The 13,630-nt window shown below is 46.8% G+C and overlaps 2 protein-coding genes and 1 pseudogene across 4 annotated transcripts; 1 reads left to right on the top strand and 2 right to left on the bottom strand.

Annotated features, from left to right (window-relative positions):
- Positions 1-925: 925 nt before the first annotated feature.
- LOC135675026 (UDP-glycosyltransferase 83A1-like) lies at positions 926-2,247 on the bottom strand (annotated as a pseudogene).
- A 2,079-nt stretch (positions 2,248-4,326) lies between these two features.
- LOC135674887 (ninja-family protein AFP3-like) lies at positions 4,327-6,354 on the bottom strand. Of its 2 annotated transcripts, none has more exons than XM_065185138.1 (3): positions 5,974-6,354; positions 5,169-5,882; positions 4,327-5,062 (listed from the first exon to the last, which is right to left on the bottom strand). In XM_065185138.1, exons 2-3 carry the CDS (start codon positions 5,746-5,748, stop codon positions 4,668-4,670), a joined length of 975 nt encoding a protein of 324 aa, XP_065041210.1. In that variant the 5' UTR covers positions 5,749-5,882; positions 5,974-6,354; the 3' UTR covers positions 4,327-4,667. The 2 variants fall into 2 exon arrangements, with proteins under 2 accessions (XP_065041210.1, XP_065041209.1); XM_065185137.1 differs by having other exon boundaries at positions 5,169-5,879.
- Positions 6,355-8,323: 1,969 nt separating this feature from the next.
- Positions 8,324-11,330, top strand: LOC103983617 (uncharacterized). Of its 2 annotated transcripts, none has more exons than XM_009400866.3 (2): positions 8,324-8,769; positions 10,987-11,330. In XM_009400866.3, exon 1 carries the CDS (start codon positions 8,388-8,390, stop codon positions 8,766-8,768), a length of 381 nt encoding a protein of 126 aa, XP_009399141.2. In that variant the 5' UTR covers positions 8,324-8,387; the 3' UTR covers position 8,769; positions 10,987-11,330. The 2 variants fall into 2 exon arrangements, with proteins under 2 accessions (XP_009399141.2, XP_018681509.2); XM_018825964.2 differs by having other exon boundaries at positions 8,324-8,775.
- Positions 11,331-13,630: the final 2,300 nt, after the last annotated feature.

The raw sequence follows: 13,630 nt of genomic DNA, 5'->3' as shown, positions 1-13,630 counted from the left end.
GGGCGACTTTGTACTTGACGACACCGTCTCTCGATCGAACGTGCTCCACTACGATGGCTTTTGAAATCCTTCTTGATTTGTAAAAGGGCCTTTGACCCCACATTCAACGTAAAATGTCCGACGAGCGTTCGACGAAATAGCATCACGAGCACGGAGAAGGCACGTGCAAGAAGCAGCTTCCATTCGCTCGTATCACCTCAGTCTGCTCGAGCCAAGTCTCGTCGCTCGGAACCGGCGGCCTTGCCCGAACTGCCGGTTCGCCGACTGCACCGTCCTGCCATCGCTCGGAACGAGAGGCTCTGCCCCACCAGCCGCGTGCCGTTTCCCAGTTCCTGGACATCGGGATCCACTCGGTGCCCGATCCCTTGATCGACACCGCCGTCACGTCGCCGTCGCCGCCCACGTCGTACACCGGCACGAGTCTCCAGTACGGGTTTCCCTTGATCTCGAACCGCATGCCGCACCTCCTGGTGCAGTGGGCTCGCCGGCACCGGGTGGGGACGATGCCGGCGTGGTAGTCCTTGGAGGTCGAAGTGCTCGAGTGGCGGGTTGCCCTAGCCGCCGTTGTTCTTGGGCTTCGAGTAGTTAGTTAGGCGGGCACAGGTTCGTCGCAGCGACGGCGATGGTCCCCGGTGCGCACCGCTGGGGGGTCGTCACTGCACTCCACCTCATTGTCGATTGGATTATAATTTTAATTCGATTCGATTTCGATATTTAATTCAAGCTTCCATAATTATCCATTTCACTCTGCCCAGCAAAAAGAAACCTGGTAGACAGCTTCTAGCTTCGGTGCACTAATAATCGTGATAGGATCAAATCAAGGTACGCTTGTGACAACTATCGGACAGGTTCGTACTAACCAGTCTTGACGAAAAGTAGTACGAACAATCATTGTTATCGTGTCAGACCTCTTCGATCGATGGCATCAACTGCCACCGACGGAACGAAGAACTGACGGTGTTATCAGCAAATCGCGTCCCATGGTCCGTTCTCGAAAACCATCTAGCCAACCCACGCTCGTCTCGTTCGTCAGGTCTGGTCTCATCACCCACAAGAACGGCCGGCGGGATAGCTCCAGTCAGAGAGCTAGTTCTTCGAAATGGCGTCGGCCCAACACCATCGTGCTCCCGAAAACAACGTAGACGACCGAGTTGCCCGGCTGTTCGTCGAGCCACTCCACGCAGGTCGTGTCCACTGGCCAGAAATGCCCCATCCGCTCGCCGAAAGTTTGACCTGAAAGTAAAGGTCCCACAGGAAGTAGGTTGGGGAAGAGGGTCAGAACCGGCGATTCAATCTCATGGAATGTGTTACAGATGACATATTCAGCGAGCTCCAGCAGCTTGTTATTCTTAACCACGAACTGGAATATGATTCTCTGTCCTTCGGCATCACCGGCACGATTCCATGCCAACTGAGTCGTTTGAATCGACGGTGTGCCAGGGCTCAGCTGGAACTTATCGTGCCTCCGAGGCAGCCCTGCATCAAATGCAGAATGATTAGTTAGTAACGTGTTCGAAGCATGATATGATGCATCCGAGTGATACTCTTTATGAGAGTTTGTGTGTATGTTCATCGTTCTTCTCTTGGGAAACCCATACGCACGAGCAAAGCACATGAAGGTAAGCTTGAAGATGAAGAAAAAACCAAACAGAAAAACTTTCGTAGCATCATCGATACCGCGACGGTAGCACAAAGGACCAAATCATGATGCTGCTGTATATATCATCGGAAGATGATATGACACGGCTATCAGGAACCCACTCGGCAAACTTTCTCTTACCATCGGCATCGAGAATCCCGGCGCGGATCAACTCGGGAATACTCATCAACGTCGCGAGCGTGGCCTCAGAGGCAACCCAGAAACAAGTCGCTCTGATGCCCGTCTTCTTAGCCACCTCTAAGGCCCATGCCATGTTCTCGTCAGCGATAATCCATTTGATCTTCTCAACTCCTGACTCGTTGGTCTTCGTTACGAGCTCTTCTAGGCATCCCGGCATGACCCTCGAGAAACCATCTACTTGTTGCGGTCTTCGCCCGGAGCCAATCCATCTGGGATGGAGATCATATGGATTCCTTGGGCATCACCACATTTATCGGACAAGACAGCCACAACTCGTGGTTGAATTCGGTGTTGACGAACGTGATCTGGAAGCCCTGCTCGACCAACTAGTGCGAGAGTGCCAGGAAGGGGATCACATAGCCTTGTGCCGGAAAAGGGATGACGAGCGCATGAGGACGCGAGCTCATCCCTGCAGACCGAGCTTGACGGCGGTACCGTTTCTGGTGCTACCACTAAAACGATGGAAGAAGGCCAATTCGTTGCTGGTTCTCGAAGGATATGTGTGATGAAGGAAGAGTGGAGGTGGTGAATTGATGATGCATGCCACCGACGATGAACCTTTGATTTTTGACACATGATTTCTTTGTTTTTGGGCGGCAGCCTCTGACGAGGTCGCTACAGAACGAAGAGATAAGCTTCGAGAGGAGACAACTTTTTGTTGCCTTCGATTTCAAGGAAAAGATAAACAAGGAGAATCTTTGCAAAGGAAGGAAGCCGTCTGAGTCAGTACAGCATTCCGGTGCTGACTTGGTAAACGGAATGCCTAAAGCCATTGCTTCATCCATGCTTTGACCTATGCATGGTTTGAGTGAGAGATTTGGATTCCTCGTCCTGTGCTAAAGCTGTGAGTGAGACTGGTGGATACCTACGTAACATAAATGTGGAATCCAAACTTGGATTGTGACAGCCTCTTGCCTTTTTAATTTGGCTTCGTTTCGTTCTATCAGATACGAAGCTTTCTGCCAATTGTGTGGTGGGGCAAACTCATGTGTTCTCCTCCTCGGATTAGGTGCATAAGTTTGGCATGTTTTGAGATCCAATGAGAGTTGCCGTCTCTTCGTAACTCAACCTGATCCCATTTCTACTTCTTTTTCTTCTTTTTTACGTTGGGTTTTGTTTCATGTCGATGGCCTTTGTCTTCGTGCGACTGTTGAACTGCTCGAACACTGTGATTGTGTTGGCAACGATGGTGATGTCGCATTCTCCTCAGAATGGAATGGAGGCTTAGGACATGCTGCGTGATAAGCTCAACCTTCCTCCTGGACTTGTGGTTATTGAAGGAAGGTAGGATTTCAGGGACGTGGTCTGCCTCTCGTCGAGCAATCATGGGTTGTGCGTTGGGTATCCACAGTTCGATTCTTATCTATTTGATTTTAAAGACTGATTATCCATCTTTTTTTAATTTTTTATTAGATCATGAAATATCTAAAAGCATGATTTAGTACATTTTAGCACCATCCACGTGGCATCTCGGATCCGAACGAGATGATCACATGACCTATGTGTTATTTGACGTCGTATAAGTTGGCGTTGAACACCACGAAACCGTTACGTAAAACTCGAGATGACGTCGCACAATGCTAACCTATATAGGTCGGTCGTTGCTCATCCGCAGAATACAAGCCATCATCTCGAGGAGTTGATAGTCATTAATGGACTATGTACGACTGGCTCCCCTCTCGTAGATATAAAAAATAATCCCTTTACGGAGTTGTTTCGTAAAACTTGGGACGGTGTCGCACGATGCTAACCTATACGGGTCGATCGTCACTCATCCGTAGGATACAAGCCATCTTCCCGAGGAGTTGATAGCCATTAATGGACTATGTATAATTAGCCCCCCTCTCGTAGGTATAAAAGATAATCCCCTGACTAATACCTGACTAATGCATATGACTTTGAATACTAAACCCTTTCTTATTCTACTCAACTCTAACTTAACTTTCAGATGGATCGAGTCGAGAGATCTCCCTCCCAACCTTGACCTAAGTGTAAGAGCTCGACGATGAAAAAGTAAGCGACGAGGCCCACAACTCAACCTAACTAGACACTCACTTCTGCCGCTTGAGCTTCCGCGTGGGTAACATTGCATATTCGGGATTGGACTGAGTCGTTCTTACACATCAACCACGACATGAAGGTTCACCAGTAAAATGGATCTTTGGAGGTTAAGATGTAACGTAGAAGCCTAATTGAGAAGGAGAGTATCCGCTTACGAAAAGGAAGATTTATTTACACGATAGCCACTTGATTACATTAACGAAAACAGTACAACATAGAAAAGCTTTAGATATCGCTTATTGCTATTCGAACACACCACGAGGGAGTCAAAGGGTTTGATTTAAGGCGAAGATTGCAGCATTCTATTTTTAATTTAAATATTTAAAATAAATAAGAATTTAAATTGATTTAGAATAATTTAATGATAATGATATTTGGATTGACTTATATAATAATAGTCCGTGGAGTGTAATGATATTAGCTCGGGACAAAGGTCATCGTTTACCTTTATAAGAGGAGAAGAGAGAAATCCGAGAATAAATGGCACACCAAATGCAGCGACGGCCCATAAAAGATTCATGAAAATGGGCTCATGGTTGCAGATTTCCCATCAACAAAACACCGGCGGTACGTGTCTCACGCCGGACACGTACCAACACCGCCCCTTCCTTTACCGGCTTCTTTGGATTTGTTCCTTGGCATTCGGAAGAAGCTTAGGAGGAGCATCGTTCCCACTCCATCCTTTCTTATATTGATGGTGGTGGTGGTGGTGGTGGTGGTGGTGGTGTTCTTCTTCCCCGATCGCACTACTTGGTCTGGGGAACCATCATTGCAGCAATGCCGAGGGAGAGGGGTTGACCACAATGTGCCGGAGCGGGTGAGCCACGTCTCCACCTCCGCCGTGCTTCACGAACTCGGCGGGAGTGAGGAATCTGCCATGACACACGCACACAATCCTCACTTCCTCACCTTCCCTGTACTTGTAGAGGAACCCTTCGATCCTTCTCCCGCTCGGCCCATCTCCTCTGGTGGAGACGAACGGCATGTCTCGCATCATGTCCCTCGTGACTCCTTTTGCCGTACCATGGCCAGCAGACTTGCGTGGTCTGTCATCCTCCTCCTCGCCGAACGTGACACGTTTCCTGATCAGTGACGTGGTGGGATTCATCGCCGATTGGCTCCTGACATCCCGGTGGTGGTTCTTTCCGGCGACGCCGAACCCTGAACAGACAGTATCTTGTAGCTCAACATGCAGGACAGAAAATGACTTCAGAAATGATCGAGCAGATGTTGCAGAAATGGTTAGCAGCAGAAACGAAATCCATACCGTGCTTCGGTGGGCAATCGAAGTCGGAGACGCAGCCGGAGCAGCCACTGCCCTGAGACCCGACGGAGACTTGGGTTTCCGGTGTGACATCAACCATCTGAGCTCTGGCCTTCCTCGCCAACGTCGGCGGCAGGGGAGGAACCACGCCGTCGGTCGCCCCACCCACAGCTGGGTGGTCCATCTCCTCCTCCAAAATCTCATCTTTGCCGTCCGTCGTCCCGGCTTTCGATCTCCTCTTCTCCGACCTCTTCCTCTTCGCCTCCAGCCTCTTCAGGCTCTGCAGCTCCTTCCTCTTCCTCTGTTCCTCCTCGGAGTCTGCCGGCAGCGAGCACGTCCTCGCGAGAGGCGCCGTGGCGCGGGGCGGAAACGCGGAGAGCGTGTCGATCGACGACGACCGAAGGAAGCACCTCTCCTCCGGCTCCATCCCGGAGCACCCGCCCAAGGAGAGGCCGAGGCTGAGCTCAGCCTCGCTGAGCTCCCCCATCTTGGCCTCCGCCAGCTCCTCTCGGCCACCACCGCCGAAGCGCCTCAGGAAATCCCTCGGGCAGCACGTTACCCGAGCCGCAGCCTCTTCCTCCATCGACAGTGGCACAAAGAACACTGACTACCGAGAACACAACCTATGCTAGTTCTTACCAACGCTTTAGATCAGAGTTCAGATTTTGCTCCTTGTGCTCCCGCCGAAGCCTCTTCATCGAGAAGCAACAAAGGCTGCTATAGAAAGCCAAACTTTTAGCATCCTTCCTTCGACGACGCATTACACAGTTTAGATTTCAGTCAAAGATAAGCTTTTGCTCAAGCAAACCTGCGAAAGCTATCATTAGAACCATGAAATATCCATCTACAAGCTAGGTATTTGATCGATGACAACAGATGGGATGGAGATGAGCGCTCGATCAACCAAGAAGAAGATGAAGAGGAAGGTGAGACGGAAGAGAAGCGCCATTAGATTGGCGAGAAAAGGAGGGCCTTTCGAGTGCCTTGGTCGCCGTGAATCACCGAGACTGCCCCTGCTCGGACCCTGCGACGTCGGGCACGCGTCGAGCGCTGGGAAGCCGGAAGGGACACGCGTCCGGGTTAGGTAGCCCGCGGCGACGAGGAACAAGGCGCGCCATCCTTTGGGGGCCGCCGGGGCCGTGGCTGTCGTGTCGACATCTGGTGGGCCCTCGACGCGCACGCGATTAGCCGTTCTCCAATGCTCCGGGCTGCCCACCGTCCGCAAGTCGACGCGTGTCTCGTCTCCCCGACCAAGGTATCCATCTCGTCGAACATCGCGTCTGCTCCTGCGACCAATGGCTTCTCCTCACAGAAACTCTCACGGTACCCGAACCGCTGCCTGCCTCGCCATTGGAGGAGAGGTGAAGGAACTCCGGTGGGACCTGCGCCTGGCTGAAGTTTGACTGTGGTCAACCGTGGCATGGTAAGTTTGACCTTTTGAGGTGTTCAAGCGGCTCTCTACAATCTAACTCGCGTCGCGCGTTGCCAGGCACAGAACCATGGCGATGTTGACGTGTCGTGGTGGCTGTCTGAGCCTTTACGAGATCTTTTCAGACACGTCAGTGACGAGCGACGACCACGACGACACGCGTCAGCAACGTACCTCGCGTGACGCCTGGGGTCCACGTTAGACGGTGACACGTCTCCGAAAGGGCGCCTCGGGGTCAAGCCCGAGATACGTTTCTTGAAACACTTTTCGACTGACTCCAAATGTTCCCCCGCTTAACTACCCTAACCAGCATCGGTGGGACCCGCATATGGTTTTGTGGGTCCCGTATCAATTCTCCACTGGTCATAGGGTAAGAGTCCTGGGTGTCGGCTATATTTCGAATACCGTTCGCGCACACGGAGTGTTCGACACATGGAGTGCAGGAGCATCCTTTTCTCTCTTCAAGGAAGAAAAAGCCGGCACGGCCGCGAGTCGCCGGAGCTCAACAAGCATCGTGTCATGCGCTGACATCAACTGAATGCGACAATAAAAGAGTGGGTGGGATCAGGGACGATGAATGCTCACCTTTCTCATAAAGTCGTGGCTGGAAAAATTGGACGGCCAAAAGGTACAAGGCAAAGAGAGGAGAACGCTGGGCGTTTGATGAGCCGCGTCCTCCTCTTCTTCTTCTTCTTCTTCTTTTGCCCTTTAGATGAGCCTGTCAACGAACTGCTCACTTCCGCGATCATGTATACGGCTCATATCTTACTCCAACAAAACCTGTGACTCGTGCCAGCTGAAGTATTTAGCAGAACTGAGGTTGTGATATCTCCATCCATTAGAAGATGGTGTTCCGAGTGCATTAAGACTTGGTTTGCTGCTTGATCCATTGAAAGTATAAAAGGTTTAAGAATTCAGACTGATCCATATCAGAAAAATAATATGTAATGCAGGTCAGATTCGACTTCTTACATTAATTTTAGCTGTACAAAGCAAGCCAACATATGAAACATGAAATCTACCATAAAAATAAACAAAGGTTTTCAGAAAGCAGCAGAAGAATATGCCTATTATCTTCCAGGCCATGACATTACCACATTAACTTTCCAAATCACCGTGACACAAATGCAATGGCGGACAAAAAAAAAAAGAGTGCTGCAGAAAAGCGTGAACTTGTAACCTCAGAATAGAGCAATGGTAGGCATCAGACACCGGAAACAACCAGGAAAGAGTAAACACAGAATAAAAGCTCATGCGAGCTGGTGACTACATAAATGAGTGAAAAGGACCAAACGTAAAAGGGAATCGGCTCAACACCGAGCGATCTTCTTCCACGTTGCCATCACAGTTCTTTGTTGTCACCCGACAGTACGTAGGAGGACTCTAGGAAAGATGTTAGGCGACTTTTCGGCATTAAGTCTCTGTGGAACTTCTTATAGACATTGTTCTAAGTACGATGTCAAATTGAACCGTTTAAGTGAAACTCAAGTGTAGGCAGATGAGATCAAAGTTCTCAAAGGGATTATATATATATATATATATATATATGATAATTTTAAATTTAGAGTGGTAAATATGAATGTATAAGGCAATTTTGTTCTATTAATCATCACACCCTTAGCAATTAATGGGCTGAACCCATACGGCTTAATTGTCAGGAACACAATATATGGGCCGTAAATGGGCTTTTAAAGGCCCTCTTATGCGTTCAGTTAAAGATCCTATCTTCCTCGAGGTTGGGAAAAGAAACTTCGAGAGCTCGTGTTCTCGATCCCACCTCGGTCTCGCCGACGATGGCGTCCGCTGTCAAATCCCTCGTGCAATCGTTCAAGAGGTACTTTAAGAAGCCATGGGAGATCACCGGGCCCTGCTCCGATCCCGAGTACCGGAGCGCCCTCCCCATGGCCACCGAGTACCGCCGCTTCTGCCCCGCCACCGCGCCCGCCAAGGCCTGCATCCCTACCTGCGAGCCCGAGACCGTGTTCGATATCAAGTACTACACGCGTGATCGCCGCCGTGACCGCCCCCCCGTCCGCCGGACCGTCATTAGGAAGGCCGACGTTGAGCGGATCATGACCGCCAAGACCTTCGGTCCCGACAATTTCCCCAAGGTCTACCTCACAGAAAGGGTGGAGGAGGACTACGACGCTCGCGGCGGCGGGTACCAGAAATAAAGTTGGTGTCGGTTTTCCTCTCACTCCATGCCTTTTTTATCGTCGATTAGGGTTCCTAATTTGGTTCGTATATTTCTTGTGTGGTTTCTGATGGTCAATGCATCAAAGATTTCTCTTTGATTGGTTTCTGGAGCCGGTGCAAAGTAGAAGACATTGCCTATGCACATAGGATTCAGATTTGATGAGTTTCCATCTTATCACTAAGATGTTCTCCTCTGCTTGTTGTGGTTAATTTTAGGAGTCTTTTGCCATTATACCTATATTTTCGAAACTAAGCTTTTGGCTCTTTGCACCATCTTCACATTGTTTAACTTCTACAAAAGATAATGTTGGATTGATGGTATTACAAAAAAAAAAATTTCTTGTGCAAAAGATATTTTTAAAACTTAGTGTTTGCACCATCGTCAGCATGTCGATCACAAGTTACCAATGTGCCAAGGCTGGCTGATGGCCAACTATGGTGTATGATTGGCTGTGCTAGTTGTCACTAGCTTAGATAGGGTGGCAGGCGGGAAAAAAAAGGGAGTGCAGCGATGGCACCTCAGTCGCCACTCACATTATACCACCTAAAGCAGAGGATGGGTTATCTAGTCTAATTGGTCATTTTTGAAGTTGTCAGTTGAAGTTAACTGACCAGCTCATGGAAGATGAATGGCAGTTTCTTTTAATGTTTGGTGTTAGGGAGACGGAGGAGGGCTCCATGTTTGGAAGCCACACTAAAGCCACCAAGGCGGTGGCAGACAGGATATCTGCAAGTAGTGAATGGGTATCCGATAATGGATGTTTTGTCTTCTGTATCCACTTTGAGAGATATGCATGTTTATTACAGATATCCTTTCTCAGTACAAGTTGTTTTTGTCTTCCTGTAAAATTTGTTGAATTTTTTCGTCTTGCTGATCCTGTTGCTGTTTTGGTGCAATTTCTTCTTGCTTAAATGTTTTCAGTGTTTGTTGGATTTAGGTGATACTCATCACGTATTTGTATATGTCAGCATCTTGCAACTGATAAAAACATCTTTCATGGATTGCGTTCTGATAATTATTTGTCTTTTTTGAATGGAATCAAGGAATATAACTTGAAGTTAGAAATGTTGAGAATCTGCGCTGAATCAGAAGGGGATGTTTGACTAAAGTGTGCAAAGTGAATACAGTCTGCTGCTATAACAGGATAATGGCTGGAGGAAACATAGAACAGATGAGAGTAGGGGAATACAAGAGGGAGGCATTGCGGAACAAGTTAGAAGAGCTGGTTTAATACAATAGGATTTGATGTCATAAGTTGTTTGTCATACAACTTATTTTAGTCTATCATCTGATCCAGAAACATACATATCTAGTTTTATAATTGAATAAAAGTGAGGCTGCTAAGGTCCGTGTCATTTTCAGTCACACTTCTTTTGATAAAATTGAAATGATTGGAGGACTATCAATAGATCAATAAATGCCAGTTGTTGTTTCTTAGATGTTTCTTTTATCCGCATAAGGATGCATATCAAGGATAATAGGTGGTTGTTTGATCTTTGTTTAAGTACTAATGAATTCCCTATCTCGTACAAAATCCTTAGCGACAGGGACTAAGGTCCTACCCAATCGATGAATAAAATCACTCAAGCCAATTAATTCATATGTATCGTATTCAACCCATATCGAACCCCTTAATAAGTAGATGTTTGATCATAAGGTCAAATTGGACTTAGCTAAAGCTAATTTTTTATTAACATGCAAATCAGTTGAAATAATGAATGCCTGTACTAGGTCGATATAAGCACGCTGTTGGCATGCCTTTGTACATGTCATTATATGCTAAAACTGAACACTCCTTTTTATCCATCTTTTCATGCTGTTAACAGATAGTAGCTTCTTGTCTGCGTGTCATGGTGTAGATGTCATTTGAGTACTTGATGATGATACACTGTCAAATTTTTATCTGTTAGTGATGATTTTTTTTTACATTTGTTGTCTGTGAACCAATATTCAAAACTTCAGTTAATTATGACAACCAGAGATAAGACATTCTTGTTTAATATTTGCTTATTATTATTGTAAGCCGGTTATGGCATGTTATGCATTAAAGCACATTCCTTGAAAGAAGCGATAGGATATGGTTCTTGATGTATTCAATGTTTTCCTTCCTGTCTTTATTTTTCTTTAATGTTCAATGTCAGAGAAGAATGCCCACCTATATTTGTCTCATTTTTTTTATTGGGCTTTCTTGACAGGTCATAGAGCTGTCTATTTCTGGTCTGAACTGTATTACTGCTACTGGGTTGATTTGGAAAAGTGTCATCTTACCAACCATGCGTTCATCGAGCTGTTAGAATAAATTTGGAAAAATCTGCTACAATAATTCACTAGAAATGCTTTTTAGTTGCAGGAGAATGATTTGTACAAATAAATAAATAAATTTCTGAGTGTCTTGTCTTCTCCAACTGTGTGTATTATTAATGTTAGTTCTTGTATATTTGAAGGTAGACTTCAGGACTGTTCTTTCATCATCTGAATGATCAAGTTCCAGACATGGAACCAAATTCTATTTATTTATAGAAGTAATTCCTATATCTCATATTATCTGGAGTCCGATGCATGGGATTCCTTCTTTTTCTTTTTAATCTTCGTATATTTTTTACTCACAATTTGGATGCTCAGTGCAAAACTATTGAAGTTAAGAGTTGTCGTTTGGATAAAATTCCGTGTCTGCAATGCTTTGTTGATTGAATACATGGAATTCAACAAACAGCTCCCTCTGAGTGTCAATAGGAACTCGCGAATACAAGTCAGACGAATCATATGCGCGCATAAACGATGACTCTTCTTTGATTGTACCATATATAGTTCGATGCTAATTTGTGTTTTCTTTTACCTTCTTTTGGTATCAACCGAGGAAAATAGAGATCAGTTTCTTGGCTGTGTTCTATCACATCTTTCATTCTGAGCAAACCGTTCTTCCTATCTGGAGGAGGGTCACATATATGCAAGCTTGCAGTAGCTCAACATTCGTGGCAATTTCTTGTGCCGATTCATAGAGTTGGAGCAAGTGAGAGAGACGAGGGTAGAGCCTCAGTATCACGAGTAGATTGAGGGAATAAGAGAAGCAAGCAATCGGGACGAGCCATACGCGATGACTGCAAAGCCTCGACGAGCAAGGCTATGGCTGGGACGCGCACTTGGAGGCAAAGATCAGCACAGCAAGGTGAGCAATTCAGCTGTACGATCTCCAACACAAGCTTGGAGTCAACCAACCCAGCAAGGCCGTCGGCTGGCATCTGGCTGCGGCTCAACATGAGATCGATAAGCTTCCTCCGCTCCCATTTCCGCCGGCAAACCTCACGCGGTTGTGTCAAGCCATTTCCGGCATCCGAAGACTCGACTCCAAGTGCTGCCGCTGAGAGGGTTAGGGTGTAATGCGATCCCGTATGCTTCCTATTGTCACATGGGAGTCGGAAAATTTTGACAGCAGCAGTTAGGAGGCAACCCGTGGAAAGTGGCCGGTACCTCCTCCTCCACCGTCTTCGGTGCCTGGATCTCAACCGGCACACCATCACTGCGTGCGAGGCAGCTGAGCCACACTCGGCCTGCAGCTTCGCAGGATCTCAGATCAGGTCCTGCAACTTTCCTTCGCTGAGGCAGCCCAGCGACAGTGAGGCCTTCTCAGCCATGGTTGACATCTTATAACCACAAGCTCAGGTTCATCAGGCTACTCACGTAAAGCACCTCGGTGCAGAAAGAACTATGGACACAAATGATCGAAATGTGGAGCTCTGATGAGCATGGTTTCTCCCATTATATATCATATAATATCAAAATCTCAATACACATATCGAGACTAGGAGAGCTAATTTTATTCTTTTGAAGTAAAAAAGATGTCGTCTCTATCATTGTTAGAAAAAAAAAGAAAAAAAAAAGGGAGGAATAAAACCCTCGGTAATTTAGATTTAAATAATAAAGGTTGGTGTGAGCCACGCGGGCGGTAAGTAACCGATGGTGAACGAATTCTCTTTCTTGTCCGGTAGCTGCTCCACGGCGGCGGTATCCATGAGACGCTGAAACCGCGATCGGGCGCGTCCTCGCGCAGAGAGCGATGACAAGGAGCCGAGACGGCCGGTGGCGAGGTGGGGAGGGCTCGTGCGGCGTTGGTTGGCGACGGCGACGGCGACGGCGACGGCAGCGACGTGCCACGCTTTGCAGACGGCACCGAAGCGGACGTGATTGGCGGTGTCGGCGACGAGCTGCTCCGCGATGAGTTCCAAAAGGCCGGGTTCGAGAGTCGACCAATCGGCGCTCTCGCTGTCTCTGTCTCTTTCTTTGCTTATCGCCTTTGCTTGTTTCGCTCCCATGTCGAAGAGGTTCAATAAGATGATGATGATGATGATAAGCACGGAGGAATACGTCGCTACGTATGTATGTATATATAAGGACGATGATGCCGCGATATTAGAATTCCAGACGAACGAGTTTCCCGTCTACCGTAAGCACTTCGCATCGATTAGGAAATCGAATCCCATCACGACTGGGATTAGGACCGATATCCTGTTGCCTATGGCGCAAGCCAATTCCGAATCCCACTGGAATTGGAATTGAGATTGGATCACATTTAAACCGACTGAAATATGTCCTAATATCATGATAAATATTTTTGAATTGGATTTAATATTTTTGGCAACCATATTTTTAATTTTAGAGATTTGATACTAATCTTTATTTTTTATTTATTTATTTATTTATTTTTCTAATTATGAGTCCTTAGTATATTATTTTATTTATTTTCGTTCTTAGAAATCATAGTCTTTATTGAATAAGGATTATATATATAATTATATATATAATTATATATATATAATTAACATAAAACTTAAGAATTATATA

Source organism: Musa acuminata, chromosome BXJ1-5, assembly GCF_036884655.1.
Source record: "Musa acuminata AAA Group cultivar baxijiao chromosome BXJ1-5, Cavendish_Baxijiao_AAA, whole genome shotgun sequence".
NCBI classification, from domain to species: domain Eukaryota; kingdom Viridiplantae; phylum Streptophyta; class Magnoliopsida; order Zingiberales; family Musaceae; genus Musa; species Musa acuminata.
This window is presented reverse-complemented; position numbering and strand designations above follow the sequence as displayed.

Bases quoted from the DNA above. Each gene is read 5' to 3' on its own strand.
- LOC103983617 (XM_009400866.3), top strand. From the start codon at position 8,388: ATGGCGTCCGCTGTCAAATCCCTCGTGCAATCGTTCAAGAGGTACTTT.
- LOC135674887 (XM_065185138.1), bottom strand. From the start codon at position 5,748: ATGGAGGAAGAGGCTGCGGCTCGGGTAACGTGCTGCCCGAGGGATTTC. The intron at 5,063-5,168 runs GTATGGATTTCG...CTGTCTGTTCAG, and splicing joins CGATTGCCCACCGAAGCACG to GGTTCGGCGTCGCCGGAAAG.